Source organism: Sceloporus undulatus, unplaced genomic scaffold (genome assembly GCF_019175285.1).
Source record: "Sceloporus undulatus isolate JIND9_A2432 ecotype Alabama unplaced genomic scaffold, SceUnd_v1.1 scaffold_23, whole genome shotgun sequence".
Classification (NCBI taxonomy): Eukaryota; Metazoa; Chordata; class Lepidosauria; order Squamata; family Phrynosomatidae; genus Sceloporus; species Sceloporus undulatus.
The window spans coordinates 317,008-339,283 of NW_024802945.1; the positions used below are offsets into that span (position 1 = coordinate 317,008).

The 22,276-nt window shown below is 43.2% G+C and overlaps 1 protein-coding gene across 5 annotated transcripts in view; it reads left to right on the top strand.

Moving 5' to 3' along the window:
- The window catches only part of LOC121917525 (BRD4-interacting chromatin-remodeling complex-associated protein-like), a 77,354-nt gene that overhangs the window by 46,238 nt on the left and 8,840 nt on the right, over nucleotides 1-22,276 (top strand). For 2 of the 5 annotated variants that reach the window (XM_042443567.1, XM_042443568.1), the window contains 13 exons: nucleotides 6,049-6,094; nucleotides 7,440-7,482; nucleotides 8,104-8,169; nucleotides 9,698-11,707; nucleotides 12,742-13,050; nucleotides 15,291-15,998; nucleotides 16,602-16,962; nucleotides 17,640-17,767; nucleotides 18,907-19,035; nucleotides 19,445-19,509; nucleotides 19,992-20,140; nucleotides 20,888-20,979; nucleotides 22,007-22,109. In XM_042443567.1, coding sequence (XP_042299501.1) covers nucleotides 6,054-6,094; nucleotides 7,440-7,482; nucleotides 8,104-8,169; nucleotides 9,698-11,707; nucleotides 12,742-13,050; nucleotides 15,291-15,998; nucleotides 16,602-16,962; nucleotides 17,640-17,767; nucleotides 18,907-19,035; nucleotides 19,445-19,509; nucleotides 19,992-20,140; nucleotides 20,888-20,979; nucleotides 22,007-22,109 — 4,204 coding nt within the window. In that variant the 5' untranslated portion in view covers nucleotides 6,049-6,053. The remainder of the gene's footprint in view (nucleotides 1-6,048; nucleotides 6,095-7,439; nucleotides 7,483-8,103; nucleotides 8,170-9,697; nucleotides 11,708-12,741; nucleotides 13,051-15,290; nucleotides 15,999-16,601; nucleotides 16,963-17,639; nucleotides 17,768-18,906; nucleotides 19,036-19,444; nucleotides 19,510-19,991; nucleotides 20,141-20,887; nucleotides 20,980-22,006; nucleotides 22,110-22,276) is intronic. The other 3 variants (XM_042443569.1, XM_042443571.1, XM_042443570.1) reach the window with 3 other exon arrangements.

Here is a 22,276-nt window from a genome sequence, read left to right on the forward strand (position 1 = left end):
ACACTATATGCAAAACCCTCCTGTAGTCATTTCATTTAACACAGATCTTAGGGCAGGGGACCAGATGAAAATGCCCCCAAATATGAAAACAGAAACAACGGGGGGGGGGGGGGGGGACCTAATCTGGATTTGAAAAATGGTCTTCTGTTTTGTTTTCATTTGTTTGTTTTTATATTAGCACAGTGCAGAGGAGCTCCGCAACCTATTTAAAAGATGGATTGGCACTCTTGGAAACTTCCTTCTTGTTTTTATTTTCAGGAAAAGGGCAATCTGGATGGGTCTTCATATTTTTAATAGACAGAATAACCAGGATGGGCAGAATTTGAAATGCTGTTTCTACCTACTTTCATATACAGTTCTACATCAGGGGTGAGAATCATGACACCTCCAGATGATGGATTAGAACTCCCAGCATTTTTCACCATTGTCTGTGCTAACTAGGGCTGCTTGGAGTTCCAGTCCAATAGCATCTGGAGGGCTGCATGATTGCTACCTCATTCTGTATAATGCACCAAGAGAGATTACCTGACTATAAAAATGTCTTAAATCCTAAAACGTTAACTTATTCAGAGACATGACTTTTGTGGGCCAAAGATTTTGGAGGTAATCTTAAGCATCACAAGATTATTATCATCTGCCTTTTAAAAAGGCGCACCTGCTCAGTTCGTGTGACCCATCCATAATTGCATCTGCTTCTCTATATGTAAACATTATAGACTGAGCTTGCTGCGCATCAGCACTGTCTCCTACAGAAGTACCTAACACAGCTTGCCTTTGTTCCTGTGAACATGAGACATAACAGTGGCCATTCTGTAGTGGGGACTGCTTTGTGAAAAAGGAAGAGGATGTGGCAGCTGATTTGACTGCTGTTTGGAATAGCTTGCTCCGTAAGATGTGGGCCTGTGTGCGAACCAAGATGGTTTGACTGCCAGAGTTTTGATTTGCTTGGAGAGGATCCATGAGAAATGTGTCCAGGGGCGGAGAGGCAATGATGGAAAGCCAGCCGCTGCCTTGCAAAGAGTTGTCTTACAAGGGAGCTTTAACAAGTATAAGAAAAGCCAGAACTTTGAACTTGGCAAGCGGACAGGATCAGCGGGGGTGGGGGGTGTCTTACATTTCCAGTAATGTGTTACGTGGCCTCGGTCTTCCTCCTCCTCTTCCTCAACTCGTATATTTCTGTATGGTTATCAAGCCAAATATACTCACCTTTTACTCCAGAGATCTTAAAAATGCCATTTCACATTAAGGGAAAGAGAATTCTTCTGGGAAGTTTGGAGGGATTTGCCCCCCTTGTGCTTGTTTGAAGTTTCTGTGACTTCAGAAGTTACAGAAAATAGCTAAGTGTGTGTCTCTGTGGAGAGGAGATGTACATCAGAAGAATGGTAGTACTATGCTCAGTGTCAGCACTGCCAGGAAAATGTGTACAGTTGGCCCTCCACATTTGCATCTTTTGCAGATTTGATTATTAGTAAGTTTAGTAAGTTTTATTTATAGACCGCTATTCCGCAATGATCATAGCGGTGTACAGTAAAAATTGCAAAACAATACAAAAAATTACAAGGCCTCTCTCCCCCTCAAGATGGTGGTCGGGAGGAGGGCTCTTGGTCTTGCCAGGCCAGGCCTCGTCTCTCCCCCTCAAGACGGTGGTCGGGAGGAGGGTTCTTGGTCTTGCCAGGCCAGGCCTCGTCTCTCCTCCTCAAGATGGTGGTCGGGATTATTTGCGTTTGTTATTAATATGTTCTCTCTAGGAATCTCTAGGTCCTCCAGCACTATTTTGCTGGAGGTTGGCCATAGAGTTGTGCTGGAAAATGTAGAAATTCCTAGAGAAAACCCTTGTTGGGTGACAAGATTGCTACGTACGTCAATAAAAATTTCTGCAAAGTGTAAAGAAATAATTACAGGGGGCAAGACCCCTAATCAGGTGGGACTGCCATTTTAGGTACTCACTTTTCCCTATTAGAGAAAAGCACAGGAGCTGAAAAGTATACCTCTGAGGCAATGTGGCCCACTCTTGAACTCTGAGGCAGGAGGATGCCTTGTGGCTAAATGGTTCTTAACATATTGAAACTCTTCTCCAGCAAGGAGAAACCAAGGGAACCAAGCTTTTTTTGGGCAAGCATGTCACAAAATCTGAAACAATGCTTAAGTGTGCTTGGTACAATTACCTGTACATATCCTCCTATATTTCACAAAAACTAGGAAATCTATGGCCAAGCAGCAGTGGAGTGTGGTCAAGATGGTAAAGGTTATTAATGAAGAACACCACACAAGCTAGGAGCGTTTACAACAGTTTGTTTTTGCCTGATCCTTCTAGGAAGGGCAGGATTCCACCTCTTCCTCATCTTTCTACTCCCATTGAGTTAAATGAGTATAATCTACTTTTGCACTTTGAGCTTAGTTTGCACCAATTGAGGTAAATGGAGGGTGACGTGGGAAAAGTTCCTACTTCTATAAAAGTGTTTACGGGGAGGTCTAAACAAGACCTTGAAAATTAATTTGGAGAGTGTTGATAGTGTACTCTAAGAATAATTTACAAAGAGAGGAGGATAATTTCAAATGGATAGATCTTTATACTCTGAATGGTGCAGCAGAAGCCAACAATTCATTGTTGTGTACCTTCAAGTTGTTTCACCGTATGGTAACTCTAAGGAGAAGCTATCACAGGGTTTTGTGGGGCTAAGAGTATGTGATTTGCTGAAGGCCACCCAGTAGGTTTCCATGGCTGAGAGAGAAATCAAACTCTGATTTTCAAAGTCATCATCCAATTTTAATTTCACTGCCCTGTGAAAGGCCTGAATACAAGCACCAGATCCTGTCTGATCTTGAATGCTAAACAGGATCAGCCCTGATTAGTAAAAGCTTCCCTCCATATCAACAGATTCTTCATCCAGGGATCCAACCATCCATGGCTTGAAAATATTCCAAAAAGATATAAATTCCAAAAGGAAACCTTGGTTTTGCTATTTTATATAATGGACACCATTTTACTATACCATTTATAGATTTCGTTATCCAGAGTGGGTCCTGGAACCAAACCCCAGCAGATACCAAGGGTCCACTGTAACTGAATGGGAGACCACCAAGAAATACCAGGTGCTGTAGGCTATGTTTCAGAGGAAGAAACTAGCAAAACCACCTCTGATGATTCCTTGCCTAAGAAAACCCTGTGTAATTCAGGGGGTTGCCATATGTCTGCTTGAAGGCACGCACACATACACACGCATTAACTTGACCCAGACCTTGATGGAAAGGAACTCAGCTTCAGTGAATTGCTTAGTTCTTGACCTTTTCAAAGCAAGTCTGCCAGGAAATGATCTCTTCCTTCTACACTGCACTGCTGTCTTACCTTTCATTAGGCAAAACTCATCAATTCCCTGCCACCACCACTTTTCTGTGGATTGCTCCTGTTTGCCACTGTGGCTTGTAGTTGCCAGAGGCAGCTGCAGCTTAAGAGTGAGGAAGGAGCAGCTTCAAAAAGACAATGCACAGAACAGGGATGGAGCTAGACAGCCTAGCTGTGTTCAAAGCCCCAAGGCAGAGACGTTCTGGCAGCAAAAGCAAAGGAGTCATTGCAGTGTATAAGAGCAGCAGATAGTATGTGGCTGTGACAGTTGGGAGCTGGAAGGTTAATACAAAAACCTTCATCTTTGGATGTAGGAACTAGCATGTAGTGTGGCTGTGTGCTGCACAGACTTTTACCCAGAAGGGTAGAATAATGATTTCTATCCTGGTTTCTATGGCCTCTGTGTGGTGTCATTCGGAAGAATGGGACCTAAGCAGTGATGTCTCTTCAGGTATACACTGAGGCTTGTGGTGGTGGGCATTACATTGTTGTGTGCTTTAAAGTTATTTCCAACTCGTGGTGACTCTAAGGCAAACCTATCAAGGGTTTTCTTGGTAAGATTTGTTCAGAGGAGGTTTGCCATATGATCTTGACACGTGTGACATGCTCAAGGTCACCCAGTGGGTTTCATGGCTGAGCTGGGAATCGAATCCTGCTCTCCATAGTCATAGTCCAGCACCCAAACCACTGCATCATATTGGCTCTCAATTATAATACATGCACTTTCCCTTAGAAAGAGTCACTTTGGAAGTTGGAGTCTTTTCCCCCATGACTGTTCTCTGTGAAGTAACTCCTTGTGTCTTCCTTATTTACCAGATGTTGAGCAATGTATAAAAGGGTTTGCCTTTTCTGAATAAGAGCGGGCTCCAAGATATGATCTCCTAAGTGCTCTAGAAATAAAGAAATGCAGCCTTTGGCTCCTCCAGAAATCCCAGACTATCCTACCCTTGATCAGGAAAAGGAAAGGAAAGAATTGCCTCTCCTGGAAACATCCAAAACAGAAATTCACATTTTACCTAGGTTGCACCCTCTCCTGCTCTGTTTAATGTCAAAACTCCCACCTGTTTTTCCAAACTAGAAGTTCTGATTTCTTCCTGTCTTGTTTTATTTTGCATGGTTGGCAGTCCAGGCATAGGCCCCCAGACCTTGTAGCTGCTCACCCCTGGTTTAGATGCTCTTCATGCCATCTCCCAGTCAGTAAAACCAGGGGTGCCCAAATGTTTGCTGCTTTCATAGCTAGCCAATGTTCATGATTAGAAATCCAGAAAACAGTGATACCTTTACTGGCTAACCAGAATGCACAAAATAGATTATGCAAGCTTTCAATATTCTCTCAGGCCATACCAGCTTCGCTGAGAACAACTGTAACATCATCTTGACAGAATGTAAGCCTATGACACCACCATCATAATTTTTCTTTCTTTCTTCTGTTTAATATCTCTACCTGATAAAGATGCCAGTGGAGCTTTGAAAGCTTGCATCACATATCTTGTGCATTTTGGTTGGTCAATAAAGGTATTGCTGTTTTGTAAACTTTGGATGTTATTCTACTTTGCGACCCCTGGATATATATATATTCTACATGATTAGAGTTACTCTGCCCCCCTACCCAAATTGGGGTGTTCTTAACACCTTGAAGCTCAGTGTGGGATTGAGAATTCTTCCCTGCCCCATTTTCAGATTTGAGGTGAATCGGGGAGTCTGTCCCCCATTGTGCTGAATTTCAAAGGCATTTGAAGTGCTTCATACGGGCAACAGAACTGTAGGGACAATCGTGTTTCCTAAAGGATACAGGGACATTTTGGGTGGCAAACAAATGTGTAAATTGCTCAGTAAAATTATTTTGAGGTTTCATTATGCTGAATTTGGAGGAAGAAAGGGCAGTGTGACCAGTTGATTTACTAAGTGGGCATCTCTCTCTGTGCCTTTTGATCAGCTAATGAATAAACGCAACCTATCAAGCTGTCATTTTTATGGATTTTTGCAAATAATTCTTTCAGAAACAAGAAAATTAATATCCCTCCAGGGATGGCCTGGACTCTTTGACCTTGCTAAGCTATTGAAAATCACGGCCACAGAATTCAGAGGGTTTTCTCTCTCCTCCTCTCAGCTGTGAAGTATCTCTGGCCTTCTGATAATGTCACTTACTCACTAGAGATTTCAGTGGGAAAAGGAATGGCTTTCTGTCATATTTCCCAGTCAAAATACACCGGGTGTCTTTTGATCTTTCCAGACATGCTCATTGTAACAAAAGATACTTGGCAGGAAATGCAATAGAAATTGAATTTTGTCATTTATGTGTGTTCACTCACAAGTGTGTTGGTTTGTTTTAGAAGTTCTAAAGCAAAATGTTATGCAATGAAACGAGGTAATATTGTCAGGAAAGAAATGAATTATTCGCTTTACAAAGTCTTCTTCTCGAATTTACACAAAGATCCAAATGGATTTACTAGCCATATCAATCCTATGCAATGAGAAACATGGAACAATAAGCCAGGACTGCTTGGGCCAGGTAGTCAGGATGTTGCATGTTTTCCTGTCACATAGTCGTCTTACAGTGCAAATATACCCACTTTTACTTAGAAGTACATTCCACTGGATCAGTGAGACAAGGAACTGTGATGGGGAAGGAACCTTTCACTAGCATGATATATACCACATGCTATTTTCCTCATTTTAATATGGCTTCCAACTCTTTCTTTCAGTTGACATGGATGATGAAGATGGCCGATGCTTGTTAGATGTAATTTGGTAAGTATTTGCCCTTGACAAGAATAGTGTGTCCTTATTATTTTCTCTTCTCTGTTGTGGCTGCATATTTTCAAAATATCAAATGCTATAATTTTCATCAGTGCTCAATTTAAATTCTGTGAACTCCCCTCTATAATCATTAACTGTGGCTGCCGTTGTTATATGCCTGTGGATAACGCAGGTTGGCATAGCAGCAGGAATGGGTATCATGCAGCCCTCCAGATGTTGTTGGACTGCAAGTCCTAGCAGTCCTAGTCCACTTAGTCAGTTAAGAGGAATGGTTGGAGTTAACAGCCCAGTAACATCTGGAAAGCCACATGATTCCCACCCTGCATAGCAAGTCTCATTAACCAAAATCCACATAGAACAGCTGGAAGACGAATGCCTGTGCATCTTCTAGCAACACTTATAAGCCCCAAGTGTGAAAATATATGCTTTCTAAGAATATGAGAATGCATTACATAGTACTAGACCCATTTCATTTTAGAAACTAAAATTGCCAAGGAATATATTAAGCCTTAAACTTTGCCTCTTCAAGCTGCCGGCAATGTTAGTAATGATTGCTAGGTAAAGTGAAGTTTAAGACTTTTTCTATACACACACATCTTCACATACCAGCAGTCCTAGATCTCTGTGGGTCTAACCCTCACCATCCCTTGAGATATTGGGGGAGGGGGTATGTTTATAGATGTATGTCTGATCTGTTTCTAACCTTTGTATGATTTTTAATCAATTTTATAGTATTTTAATGTGGCATTTTTGAATTGGTTTTGAAACTTTTTGTAAACATTTTTAATTTGCTCTTATGGAAGCTGCCTTGGGTCCCTACTTGGTAAATAAAGTAAAATAAAATAGAAGTTTGATGTGTGTGCATACATAGGTTTACACACATGCACAAAGATGTGTCCTCCCTCAACACCCAACTCATGTTGAGTGCAGCTGAAAACAATTGTGCATCCTCATGTTTAATGTCAAAATGTGGCCTGTGGTAAAGAGTAACTTTACTAGCTATTTCAAGGTAATTCAGAGACCAAGACTAGCACATATTGTCATACATTTAAAAAAACCCCACATAGCGTTTGGTTTGTCTGAAGAAGTCGTTTTTATCTATTCTACAAGACAAAGAAAAAACATTTTGTGTGCATATGTATGTACATATTTATATAAATATTTGTGTTACTCTTTTCCATCAAAATGCTAATAAATAAGTGCTGGACACAAATGTAGCTGCTAAGTGAATTGTAGTCATCCTCTATTGGTCAGTTTTAAAAATCAAGGGGATACTAGAAACATTAAGTCTGCAACTCGTCCATTAAAGCATTCCTTGTGTTGCTTTCCCCCCCAGCGATCCTCAGGCCTTGAACGATTTTTTACATGGATCTGAAAAGGTGAGGTGTTGCTCTTGCATGTATTTCTATAAATGCTTAAGTTGCTGCATGCTTAATTAACAAATCAAAATGCCTCCTTGAATTGCTTTTGGCTTCTATGCTTACAAAGAGAGAAGTGACACAGAGAACAGAGGTGGTACCAATCCTAGAAATGATGACCTGTGAAGACTATCCTGCCATTCTTTTTCTCAAGGGAACATGGAACATTGGCAAATAAAAGCAGTCATAAAACTACTTAGTAGTTACATATGATAAATTACTTTCTTTTTAAAAAGACAGAAAAAAACAAAAGTGTTTTTTCTTTTACAATTGGGAATGTATTGATAGCTCCTGGAAAGAAATCAAGCCACTGAGAGGAAGTGATCTTGTGGCTTGGTCTGCAGATACAGGAAAACTTGCAAGATTTAATTTGGAGGCTTGTACCTCCAGGAATCCCTCAGTCAATATGGCCCCTGACCATGCTGGTTGAGGAGAGATCTGCAGAATGGTTGTCTAAGTAATATCTCTAAGTTCTGGAAAATGATGCCATTTGGTCTCCATTTCACATTAACCTGATTCCCTGAACACTGTCAACCTTAAATTTACATTCACATACAGTAATTTGAATCTTTTTGGTTACAGATTGACAGTGATGATCTCCTGGACAACACAGGAGATGCAGCCAGTGCCTTCTTTGAGGGTGCTGGGGTATGTATTTTTCACCTCATTTTTGAAGTACAGTTTATATTCCTCTTTGCATCATCATGTCCTTTCTTTGCAAACACATCATTTTTGTAGTGCATGATGAAGGATGCAAGGTTACATCCCCATGATGGCAAGCAGGCATGATAAGGAAGGAAAAGACATAGGAAGGCATATGTGTGCCATTAACAATTTAGCATCTTTGTTTAATATGGTTTTAAAAAACTGCAGAAAGTCACTAAACATTGTGACAGCCTACTTCTAGACTCTTGTGTGTGATACAGTTGTTTGGAACAGTGTGTGCATAAAGTTTGGTTATAAACAGGTAGGCAGAGCAAAGGCAAAATTGATAGGAGTGGAAACCTCATTTCTCTCATGTCATTGGGGGGGGGGATCAATCTGTACCTATATCTACATTTGATTCTGGGCCTGGCATTTGTAGCTATGCTATAGTAAAACAAACAAGTTAATTTAAAAGCATATTGTACTCTAACCACTTTTATAGAAAGTATGGAGACTCAAGTGTCAGAGGTAGGGAAACAGTGCAGTCAGAGTTCACCATAGACTGTTCACAGACCTGTTAATCAATTCCCTGCATGATCTTCCATAATGATTTGATTTCATTCACACAGTTACTAATACTGGGATACAATGAAAGGTGGTGGTGCAGAGCTGTGATTTCTATGACCAACTCATGTTCATTTTGAACCATTCATTTGGAGCTTTAGCTGTCTTTGGATGTTTCATTTGCTGTCCTTTTCCATCCCGGTGCTTTGTTCTGTTTGGTGGGGAGGGCCTGATCACGGTGATCAGCTTAGTAAAGGTTCGGGGGTTGTGAAAGCCTGGGAAAGATTTCTCTTAGAATGAGGTCAGTAACTTCCATTTGTGTGCCTTGGGAACCTAGATAGTGAAGTGCTTTTGTCTTGTACCAGATGTTTTCTTGTGAGGCATGATATAAGACAGAAAATGCTTAACCACTCTTAGTCCAAATGAAGTTGCAGTCAGAAGTGCATTGTAATGATGTATGTTCAGGGCTGGATGAGGAAGAATCATGACTGAATTTCCTGACTTCTTTTTCTTTGCCTAAAAGCACCAAGGGAAGGGGAGCTAATTCGGATTAGGACCGTGTCCCTGGAGGCGATGGGGTTTTTAACTCTTTGCCATTTTTTCAACTTAAATTGTCTCCCTCCAGCTAATGTTTGTATTGACTTATTCCTCTTCCTATGATTCAAAGCAGCCATGGTGAGGGTGAGGCCAATGGAAATGAGGAAAAGGAAACAAACTTTGATTTCTCCCTAATAAAATGATGGAGTCTTCAGAAAACAAGTGCATTACATAAATAGCAGTGTTGTTTAAAATATTTGCATGCACACTCTTGGCCAGCTAGATACAGAGTAGATGAAGGATCCTGTTTGGTAGCATCCAATAGAAATATAAATCTGCTGAACACAAGACAATCCAAAAATTCTGTTTTGTTCATATCAGAGAGATGCTTACTTTTCTCCCTCTATGCTTCCTCTTCATTCTTCTTCAGCTGCACGTACAGGAATCCTCTGGCAATCATTTGAACCCTGAGCAGAGCCAGCCCACAACAAGTGTTGACTTAGACTTCTTGGAAGATGACATCCTGGGATCGCCTTCTGGGAGCGGGAGCAACCTGCAGAACTCAGACCAGCCCTGTGACATTCTCCAGCAGAGCCTGCAAGAGGCAAACATTACCGAGCAGACCCTGGAAGCAGAGGCAGAGCTGGACCTGGGGTCTTTCCAGCTCCCTACGCTACAGCCAGTGGTCCATACTGCCTCTGATGGCACTCCGCAGATTTTTTCCAGTGGGGCTGACCTCATTGGACTTCAGCAGCCTGCAGTGTTGACCCATCAGGCACTGGTGCAGCAATCAGTAGGGGCTGATGTGGTCAACAAGGCCATCAGTGTGCAGCCTTTTCTCCAGCAAGTGGGCTTGGGAAATGTCACCATCCAGCCAATATCCAACCTACAAGGGTTACCCAATGGGAGCCCCAGTGGAGCACTGGGCATTGGGCAAATTCAGGTGGTGGGCCAGCAAGTCATGGCAATTAACCAGCCTGGTCAGCAGATCATTGCGAAGCAAGTCCAGCCTTCCCAAGTGGCTACTATGCCAGTTGGCAGTTACATCACCCAGACTGCCCCGGAGCAACAGCAGGTCACTCTTGCCTCTGCTGGGGTCTCTCCACAGAATGCTGGGCTTGTCATCCAGAAGAACCTCCCAGCAGTAGCCACAACAACACTGAATGGAAGCTCCATGTTTGGGAGTGTATCTGCCACCCAGGGCTCCCAGCCTCTCACCGTCACATCCAACTTGAGCAGCTCACTAGTGCAAGCTCAAAATGTGATCATTCACCGGACACCCACACCAATTCAGCCCAAGCCTGCTGGAGTCCTCCAGCAGAAGTTGTACCAGATCACGCCCAAACCATTTGGCCCCAACAATGCTACCCTAACGATCCAGAATGAGGCTGCCCTCCAACAGCAGAAAGCCCAGCAGAACTTAACCTTCATGGCCGGCAAAGCAGGGCAGAATGTGGTCCTCTCTGGGTTCCCGCCAGGGCTGCCTGCCAACATGTTCAAGCAGCCCCCGCCACAGCAGCAGGCCCTGAGCAAGCCTATGAGTGTCCATTTGCTGAATCAAGGCAGCAGCATTGTGATCCCAGCGCAGCATGTCCCTCAGGCCATGCTGCAGGGTCAGAACCAGTTCCTTCTCCCAGGACAACTCACTGGCACTTCTGCAGTCCAGATTCCCCAGCAGCTGTCAGCCCTGCAGGCTAACATGGGAGGACAGATTTTAACAACTTCTCATCCTAGTGGTCAAACTCATATCATCACTAGCCAAGGGCCTGGTGGGCAACTAATAACAAACCAAGCACTGCCTGCCCAGATCCTCACCAATCAGAACCTGGCAAGCCAGCTGAACTTGGGGCAGGTCCTGACATCACAGAATGCACATGGGACAGCCCATATTCTTTCTGCTCCTATCCAGCTACAACCAGGGCAGGTTGGCCAGCCAACTCTCTTCCAGATGCCTGTGTCCCTGGCTGGTAGCCTGACAACCCAGAGCCAGCCCAGTGTTGCAGCTTCCCTGGCTGGCAGTGCCATCAATCAGGCTGGCCAGACTGTTATCCAAGGAGTCACCCTGCCCAACCAAGTGGCTATGTTAAATGCCACTGAGAACCTCAACCCAACTGTGACCATCCAAGCACCCCCTAGTGCTAGCAGCCAGAGTCCCAATCTCATTCAACCACAGCCAGCCTCCAATACCAACCTGCTGGCAAGCAGTGACCAGGCAAACATATTAACCGTCCAGCCCAGTTCCCAGCATACTTCTGCTCCTGCTCAGCTTCAGGTGAATGTGCAGCAACAAACTCCACCACCTCAACAGTCAGCGCAACTTCCTGGGACTTCTCAGCCCAGTCCTAACTTGGTGGCATCCAGTCCTGAAAAGATTATTTTGGGCCAGACAGCTGCTGGAACCATTATCTCCCAGGATTCCATGCAGATGTTCCTCCAACAGGCAAGTGAAAAGTTTCCTAATATGATGACTAGTTCTGCTAGGTTGTTTAATTGGCTCTGTCCCTCTTGGTGTATACTCCAGTTTAACATTTACAGTAACAATAAGGAGCCAAGAAAGCTGCATGCACTGACTCCACAGAACCATCAAAACTTCAGTTGTTCATTTTAATAAAAAAAATAAATCTAGACATAATGACAGATGAGGAAGGGACTTTTCAAATATATGCTTAAAGCAGGAAAGAGCCCCCCCCCCCCAAAGTCTGGATGTCTTTCCAATTATTTAAATATATAACTTTTCATGTCCCACACTGTTTGCTCCTCCTTCCTGCCCCCCACACTGACTGTCTCAAGACTTTTGTCTCTGTTTTGCCCCAGAGAGCTCCTGTTCTCTTGCTGTATCACTCTTGGCCAATCTCACCCTTCTGCAAAATCTGCAACCTTCTTAAAGCACCATTTAGATGAAACTTAAGTTGATACATGCCAATTTCCCTAATGTTTATATATCTTAAAATGCGGAAGAGGGGGAATTAAAACATCAAATGGATTGTGGAGCTGAGACAAGATGAGTGTTATGGAAATCAATAGTTGAGTCAGATTTCTCCAGATTGGCTCTCCTGAGCCAGGCAGAAGAGCAGCTGAGGTGTATTTGCCATCCGTGTGGTGTAATTTCATGCATACTTGTACTGTATCTAGAAATTGCATTCTGCAAATGGAACCACAGCCCAGTCTCTGATGTTTAGGCTGTATGGCTACCATTGCAGATCATGAAAAATCTTGCTTTTCAAAAGAAAATTCTGTGAACCTTTTAATTGAAATATTGTTTACGTTGATGTCTTTCACACTAGCCAGTGTGGGAGGGAGACTCTTTAAGACCACATTTTCACATATAATAGTTAGATTATGTTGGTACTACAGGTATTGTATTCTGTGAGATTCATATGTGCATACACAGTAAGCAACAGTGACCAAAAGTGGGTGGTTAAAGTGGGTAGTTAACATAAACATGGTCCATGCTAAATCTCTTGGAAATTTCAGAAGGAACGGAGTCAGCAGCAGCAGCAGCAGTTTTATTCGCCAACCCTGAAAATGCAGCAGGAGAGTACTATGAGCGAATCCACAGTCTCTCCCCACCTGTCCATGCCTCTGCCCATCTACAGCATAGCCACCACCGCACTCAGCACCACAAGCAGTGTCCCAGCCTCGGTGATAGTCAGCAGCAGCGTAGGCGCAGTCCTGCAGCCGCCTGCCAGCCGAGAGCTGAGCCAGAACCACAACCTGCCACCGGTGGAGTCCAAAATACCTCAGTTCTCAGCTGGCCCTTCCCAGCAGGCACTGGCTTGCCAGGTAGCCCTTACCTGTTTGCAGATCCACAAAGTTGCCTTGCTTTGGCCTGTTCTCCTGCCTTACACCCTCCTGTCTAACACGTCTGGGCATTTTTTCTTAGTTTTCCCCTTCAGCTTCTTGCTTTCTTCTGCACCTTCTCTGTGCAGACCACAAAGAAAGAGAAATGTTAGCATCTCATTTAGGCTTGTGCTTGCAAGCATTCTCCCACAGTTCAAAACAAAGGCTAGGAGGCTTGGGTGTTGGTGGTGATAGGATTTTTAAAGATAGCAATGGAAGTCTCCCCCTTGTGGAAACATTTGAATAAGACAAGTGGGCAAACAGACCAACCAGGAGGTATATTGACATTCCTGCTCTCTTACAGGAAGATTTAGCTTCTTGTACTGTTAAGATGAGCAACAAATAAAGGTGAAAATTTGCATAGGTCATAGAAGGATAATTTAGTTCCTAGAGAGCTTTACAAGCCTCTCTAATGATACCCAGTTTGAGAATGGAGAGAAAACTGAAAGATAGTGGTGACAATGACTGTTTATACAGTCCCATCAAGGTATGAGTCATTTGAAAGCGTACATTGAGACAGTTGACCCTCCACAGAGGAGGTTACAGTCCAAAGATGGGCATAACACATATGAGCCAACTTAACCAGGAAGCTTCCAGACATGAAACAGAAGCAGGTGAGTTATAGCTATCAGCACAGCTTGGTAGGAACAACTCATTAATTGTTGTGGGTACACACACACACACACACACACACACACAGCTACACATACACAATCCAGAAATGGGCATAAATCCCCTGCTCCCTTGTTTTTATCAGCCAAAGTGCTGTATCGTCTTCCTTCTCTTCCTGGATCCTGTTGCCAGTCTGTGGCCCTCGCCTGTTTGTCTCTTCTCCCTGTTGCTGCTCTTGCTTGCTTCCTTTTTGATCCTCACTAACCCTGGGAAGTCTGGTGGAGTTGCTGCTGCCTTCTGTTGCTTTTCTTCCCGTCTTCTCTGTTCCCTTAGAGTTGCACATTGCACATGTGGTATGTTTCTATCTCTTGTCAGAATGCACATCTCTATCCTCGCTGTATATCTTGGGTGGGGTGGGAGGTGGGGGCTGGGGATGAATAGCTTGAGTCTCTCTGTGTGATATATGCATGTTCAAAATGTTGTATGAACTGGCAGAGGCCTTTCTACAGTGTGGGGATGGTGTAGCTAAGGCATGGTGCCAGGATTCAGGACTCAGGCTTCTTGAGGAAAGATGCTGTGTAACGATTTTGTGAAAATAGAGTAATGACCAAGTATGTTTTCTGTAAGTACATATTTTCTATTCTCAGATGGAAAACACTCTTAGAAGACAATAGTTAACTATTGGAAAAATATAGAATTTTAGGATTTACTGTTTGTAAAATGTTGGTGCATTTTGTGCACTTTTTTACAGCATTTCCTTGCCAAAAAAAACCCCAGAGAAACTTTTGAAATTGTTTTGTTTTCATAATAAAACAACTATGCCCATCTTTAACAGTCATGTGAGAATAGGGAATTGAGTAACAAAAGTAGTGTTGGAGGTGAATTTCAATTTTAAGTTGATTTCAGTAGCATCTAGGAAAGTTTTTTGCCTAGGACAATGTTGAAAGGAAGTGTGTGTTCATGTGGGCATTAGAAGGATCCTTTCCCTTCTCCCAGTTCACCAGAATAATAGCAGAAATCATCTTCTTCCTCTCATCCCTGGTACCTTGCTTCAGAAGAATTATATTATATAATGAGTTAATCTCCAGTGGTACCATCCTCCAACATCTGATTTTGGGAATAAGCTGCCGCTTAAGCCAGTGGGAGAGGTAGAGGAAGGGAGCAGTTTGAGTCACACTCAATAGGATAACCTTTCAGAGTTGGTTTCAACGTTTTTGTTGTTATTTTCACCTTAATTAAAAACAAGCTCTTGCCAAAAAGCTGAAGCAGTGAAATAAATTTGGCAGATACCCCCTAAGTATTCTGGTTGGATGACATATAGATTTGACAGTCTGCTCCTGAAATCTTCTCCTTTTGACTCAGGGTCAACTGTGTGAACCGAAGAGAAGGGAAGAACAAGCAGCCTCAAGCTGGCAATTGTGAGCTTTTGGACTCCATAATTCTTGTCAGCTTCTGTTGGGTTCTGGTGCCTAGGGACATCAGAGTGTTTTCATGAGCAACTTCTAACCCAATTTTCCTCTTTCCCTTTTCTTCCTTTTCTCCCACCTCCATCCCCAATGGTCCTCTTTCAGTTGCCTTCAGGGCAACAGAAACTCCCTGGAGCTTCCCCATCCCATTCACTACCTCATCCCTCCATGGGGGAGAGCCCCCAGCTCCAGCCCACACACCTCTCGCAGATGCAGTCTCCACACCAATCCCGTCCTCCCTCGCAGCCTCAGCCTCTTTCCCGGCCCCCTTCCCGGCCTCACTCGAGGCCTCCTTCCCAACCTCAGACATTGTCCCGGCCTCCTTCTGAGCCCTTGTCACGGTCCTGCACCCCTCAGACTCAGATGCAGAACTTGTATGTGATCCAGAATCAAATCGCTTCTTCCCCTCATGGCCCCAACCAACACCCCCTTCGGCCCCCCTCACAGCCTCAGGTATCATTCCAAGCACCACAGGCCCAGCCGGAGGGGCAGCCTCAGTTGGCCACACCACCACATCTTCAGCTACAGGTTCAGCTTGCCCCCCAACTTCAGCCCCAGGTCGAGACCCAAGTGCAAGCTCGGCTCCAATCCCAAATTCAGGCTTCGTCGGAGGTTCAGCACTCCCATTCCCCTCATTTCCAGCTTCAGTTCTCTGCCCAGGGCTCCATCAGGCCTCCCACACCGACCCAGACGCTTCATCTCACCGCAGAACAACAGAGGAGTTTCCAGATGGTCCCAAATCAGTTTCAGGCGCTCTCTGCAATTCCAGCTTCTATACCTCAGCAGAAGCAGCTCACAGACCGCTTTCAGCAGGTAGAACACGCATTTTGAATTAAAAAAAGAGCTTGCTAGGATAGGCGAATCACTAAACTATAATAATGCCATATTTTTTCTTCCTACGTTTTCCTTATCCCCACCCCCTCCAAAAACTCAAGAGGGACTCCGCTTAACTGGAACATGTCCTTCCTTATTCCAAATACATAGAGTGAACAAGGTTTATTTAAAGCATCACAACCAGTTGCTGAAGCTAAATGACCCATGTTTATGCCACTTAACATATACTGATTTTTGCCACTAGGAGGCCAGGAATTCCCTGTCTTAATGAAAATCTAGCCAAAGTTATCTTTGATTGCTGCACTAATTGAATACAGAAAGCAAATGTAGGAATCCAGCACTTACCTAGCTATGCTGGTTGAAGCTTTTGGGAACTTCACTTCCCCAACATCATCTTCTGGAAAGTCCTATGATTCCCACTTATATTCTCTATCAAAAAATATCATGTAGCAGTTTGCAACAGCAATGCCAGTGGGTTCCAGGGCTTTGTCTGGGTGAACCCTAATTCATGCTAGAACTGGAAGGCACTGGTACCTGGCTGTCCTGACATTCTCTGTCTTATTTTTTAAAAATCTCATCTAGGTACCCCAGGGGATTATCCTGCAAACGAAACAGCCAACCTCCACTAGCCAAGCGCCACCTGTGCTGAGCCAGTTCAGCAGCCAATCCTCTTCGGTCCTGGTTAGCAGCCAAGGACAGCAGCAGATCACAGTGACGACAACTCAGGCGCCACCCATTCCTAGCCATGCGCCTGTCTCCACTGCAGTTCAGCCTTCCAGTGCTGGTTCTAGCAAGGCAGCCCCAGTGCTTGAAAAGGGGCAAGTACAACGAGAGAGAGGAGGAAGCGGCGGTGGTGGTGGAGGAGGAAGTGGAGGCCAACCTGCCCAACCAACAGCACACCTCCAGCAGCAAACACCCGTGTTGGTCAAATCAGTTTCAGTCTGTAAGTTGATCAATCTCTCCCTGGTATGCTTTGGTGGCAGTGTGTTTGAGAACTCATTCTCTTTTTGATCCATGAGTTTGTGTGTATCTGCTTCTTCATTCAGACAACAGGAAAGGAAGGGTTTCTTTCCTTCTGCTGCAACCACTCCTCTAACTCCTCCTGTGACCACCCAGAAGTGGTCAGGGGTCCTGTAATATGTCAGTGATGTTGAGTTTGAATAGAAAAGTTACCACCTTGTAGCCATTGGGGCTTCATTGTTCCAAGCTCAGAAGCACCTCATCATTATTAGGACCTGTTCAGGGTTTTTCCAGCTTGGGATGGTGGGACGAGATATTGGCTGGCATTTTCTTGATGGTTTACACTGATATAACAATTTATTACTTGGGCATAAGGCACATTTTGGTGTGCTATGTTGCAGTGGCAGGGGATGGTTGAGAATTTATTGTGGTACCAGAGCTCTCTATCAGAGAGAGCTAAAAGTCTCACAAAACTACACAGTTCCCAGAATTCCTTAGCATTGAGCCAGGGCAGTTAAAGCTGTCTCAAACCGGATTATTTCTACAGTGTGTTTTGGACCTATATCTCTTTTTAGAAGCTCTAAAATATGTGTCTTTATGTCTTTTTCTGTAATCTGATTTGTTTGTGTCTCCCCCCATCCCTGCTTCCCAATTCTCTAGCTGTTTCTACTGCAGCCCCTGCAGACAGCAAAACATTTTCCAGCAGCTCCACAACTATATCTGGAGGCAAAGCAATCCCAGGCCAAGGAAAACCTGCAGTTCCTCTCACTATACAGCAGCCAGTTCAGGTGGGATTGCTAGTACAGGTTTTTTTGTAATAAAATGTAACCATGCCGTTGTTATCAGATTTTTTTTAGCACTATTGCTATCGTTCTTGCTGAACCATCATCCTGAATCAGAAGCAACATCATCCTACCCACGAGGTTCATTGTCTATAACTGCTTTGTGAGTTATCAGTGTTGGAGTTAGAACCATGCATACACACCTGCCACTTTGAGGAGGTATAGTTCTCATATGTGACCTATACCACTTCAAAACTGTATGGCTCAATTTGATTCTTGGGGACAGGGCAGCTGCATTTCAGAGTGAGTTGGAAGATGCCTGTTGTATAGTTCAAAATCACTGTGCCCTCTTATGGCATAAAGAGAAAACAGCGAGCTGTCCATATTAATATAAATTAAGCCAATGCCAGGAGAGGTTTTTATTCATCCTGAGGTCAATGTACTTAAAGCAATTTAAAACAGAGAACAGAGTGAGGCAAAGCTCCCATTCTCTTTTTCAACATGCAGATGTACATTCCTTCATTATTTATTTTTCTATTTTTGGCTGATTACATTTGACCTATAAAGCAGATTGGTGTAATTCATCTGTAGTCAGCATTTAGTGTCTGATCTATGTTCTTCACATGTTGTCTCTTAGAAAGATAGTTTTGTTAAAAGTGTAGAGGTACACAAAGTACTTTATTAAAGAACTTCTGTCTGAGAAGCCTCTAAATTGCCAGTGGTGTAGTTTTGCCATTGCTGGTTCAGGCTGAATGGGCAGGATATTCTGAAGGCAGTCAGGCCCATTTTGAATTCTGTATGCTGAGCACACTTCTAGCAACTCAGTCAGAATGGGGAAAGGTGTTCCCGTGCTCTCAGCTAATACTGTGAACATGCCTTCATTCATCTTAATTACTGGTTAATTAATTAAACTCATTATAATGTAAGCAGCAGTTTATAAAGGCACTAGTGATCCATGTAGGTAGTAAAGTTTTACCACTGCAGCACCAAAGAATCCAGATAAGATTCATTTCCATCTCCATGGGAGGTAGCAATGCCTTGGCATTTGGTTTCTTGCTGTCTGTGTTGCTAATAGCTTGCTTAGTGTATTGGTTTTTCATTTATTCCAATCCATGTAGTTTAAAGCTTCCTCCTTGCTACTTTAGCAGGCTAAGCCTGGAGTAATTAGCTCTGTGTCAGGCCTGAATCTGGGGAAAAGTCCACTTCAGCTCCAAGTGGTTGGAAAGAGTTTGCCACAACTCATGCCTTCAGCACCTGCCCAAATCCAGCAGCAGGTGAGGAGAAACACAATATGTCACTTTTTATGGGTCCCTTAATGACTTCTTTAACATGCTTTTACCTTGGCACATTGATTTAAGAGATCCAGATTCGACTCCTCAGAAATTCACCAGATGAGCTTGGGATGGTGATTCTCTGTCTTTTAGCCTTTCCTACCACACAGGATTATTGTGAGGTTAAAGTGGGGAGGAAGAAAAGCCATGTGTCTTTCCCTTGGACTTAATCGAAGAAAGCTGGATATAAATGTAGCTCATAAATAAAGTGATACATTTATCTTAATTTCCCAGCACCATCCTTCCAGCCCTGGCCTGCTCCCTTTTTCAGATAGAAATTGAAATGTGTTTTTCTATGTGGTCTCCAGTTCAATTATTGCACCTTTGTTCTTATGTTTCCTTTCATAATCAGTATGATAGCAAGCTTGGTAGCCTGAAGAAACCAGCCCCGATGCTACAGCCCAGCAAGGAAGCTTGGTAAGTCCCTGATGAAAAGACATCCAAAGATCATGCAATTATAGAAAGAGAAGCACAGTACTGGAATGATGTTAATCAAAGCTTGCCCTACTGAATTTCCTATGGATAAAGGTCAGGCTCCTAGTCACTGACTGTCCAGTGTGAAACTGCATATACATATCTGGGCTAAAGTAGTGGTATGCCATCCAGAGCTTGAATAGAAGATGGAGATAAAAAGGGTGTCTTGTGGCACCTTTAGGTCAAGAGATTTATTTCAGCTTGAGCTTTCATGGATTACAGTCTCTGTCCTCAGAAAACGAGGTACAGCATTCAGGCCTCAGCTGTACTTGCAGAGGTACATGATTGTTGGAATGGGGTTAGAATTGAATGGGATGCATAAAATAATCAAATTATTAACACTGGCCCTCAACTTTGAAAGGTTATAGTGGGCTTGATATTCTGGGTTAAAACCCCTTTGCATTCTTTCCTGCTGCTTCCTTTAGTTTCTTGGAGCAGCTGCATAAACACCAAGGAGCGGTCCTCCATCCTGATTACAAAACCTCATTTCGGTCATTTGAAGACGCTTTACAGAGGCTCCTACCGTACCACGTTTATCAGGGAGCGCTGCCTTCTCCCCATGACTATCGGAAAGGTGAGTTGATCTGGACTGCATGGCATCCTTTTGGCAATATGGAATCTTCAAATATTTAGCTTAACTGTATTAGGTAATTCAAAGTTTATAGCAGTGGTTCTCAAACGGTGAGTTGAAACCCGCAGGGAGGCACCAGAGTTACTCGGGGGGGGGGTGAGATTTGGAGGCCCTGATCCCAACACCTCCTCTTCCTCTTCTTCCCAAAGCTTTTCTGTCTTGGAGGGGGGGAAGCAAGGAGGGCACTTAGAGGCTCCAATTGAGGGAAGAGGAGAGCTATTTCCTTATAAGATGTTAAAATATGAATATACATGAATGTGTGAATCAAAATATGCACACTAAACAAACAAAATATTTTTATTCATATACTACATCAGGTGCCGGGGTGGCATGGTATCCAGATGTAGATGTAAAGGGGGTTCACAAAGGCATTTAAAGAAGCAGCCAGCAGGGGCTAGTAATTTAAATGTTGGACTGGGACTCTGGGAGATCTGGGTTCAAGCATGCACTTAGCCATGGAAATCCACTGGGTGACTTGGGCAAGTTGTACTCCCTCAGCATAGGGGAACGTAATGAAAAGCACCTTCTAATAGGTCTTGCTGAGAAAGCTCTGTTATAGGCTTGCCTTAGAGTCTCCACAGGCTGGAAATGACTTGAAGGAATACAACACATGCACATTTCCTCTTTACAGGAAGCAAATATATGACCAGCTTTTCTTTCCACCTTCCTCACTCTGCTTTTTTCTAATAGATGAAGAGTTTGAAATGGTGTCAACACAGTTGTTGAGACGCACACAAGCCATGCTGAACAAATATCGCCTACTGCTCTTGGAGGAGTCACGGGTAAGCTTTTTCTTCTTCAGCTGCCTCTTTTTCAGTGTTGCCAACAAGACTCGAAGATATTCCCCAGAATGTTTTACCAAAATCTACACAATTCCCCAATATTTACCAGAATAGTCAGTCAGAATCCCAGGAAAGAAATTAATTAAATTCCCTGGATTCCAGGGAATTCTCCAGAAATTGGCAACACTGCTCTTTTTCTTCTTTCTTGTTTTTAAAGAAAATATCTTCATTAATATTTAATTACTAAAAACAATACCCAATAAAGCATCAATTCAGATACTAGTGAAGAAAATTCAACTAACAACTAATATTAATATTCAACTGCCTCTTTGAACAGGTAATTGTTAATAACTAGTCTAATCTAACCCTGGACTTTGATGAGCTTTCAGCTGACAGGCTCAATGGCCAAGAGGCAATCCAAATGACTTGTGCGTTGTTGTGGTTAACATGGTTCCTTTTGTACTGTGTTAATATCTTTAATTAAAAATCAGCACAAGGCAGCAAACATTTTATGAAAAGAATACTGGGATAGGATTGTTCTTACATTAGACATTTCCACTTTGTTTTAAACAAATCCAAGTTAGGAATGAATGCAAATGATGCCAGTCTGCTTTTATTGACAATACTTGCTTAGTCTGAGCTCTGAGCTTGATACCTGAGATAAATATTTAATTAGGAGATATTAAGTTATTTTCTTTCCTTCTGTTTGTATTATAACTGATGTATTTTTATTTACAAACAGAAGGGGCAGCAGAATGAGTGTATCCTCTACCCTCAGTTGCCTGACAACTTTAATATAGGATTGTTTCATTAATCCTTACCACACATTTATCAGAGTAGAATTTAAAGCATTGTAAAAAAAATATTGCAGTCTTCCAAAGGAGATGGCAAAGGGAAGGAGACTGCAAGAATATATGAATTTGAAAGTAGAGTGTCAAGAAGCTCAGTCTGGTTGTTCTTAAAAGCAAAATCTGCACTTGCTTTGCCTCCACCGGATCCTCACCGTTATTTCCTGCTTTTTTGGCAGAGAGTCAGTCCTTCAGCAGAGATGGTGATGATCGATCGGATGTTCATACAGGAGGAAAAGACCACCTTAGCTCTTGATAAACAATTAGCGAAGGAGAAGCCTGGTAAGAGGGGAGGGGTGTTGCTTTTTAAAATTTGAGTTATGCCTTGAATGTATTATAAACCAAAGAGTGCCCCTGAGCATGTCCGAACAACTTTTCTGTCACTAATGGGTAACCACCATCGGCCTCTGTAGCTGCCATTATGAAGTTAAGGCTTTCCAAAGCAAATA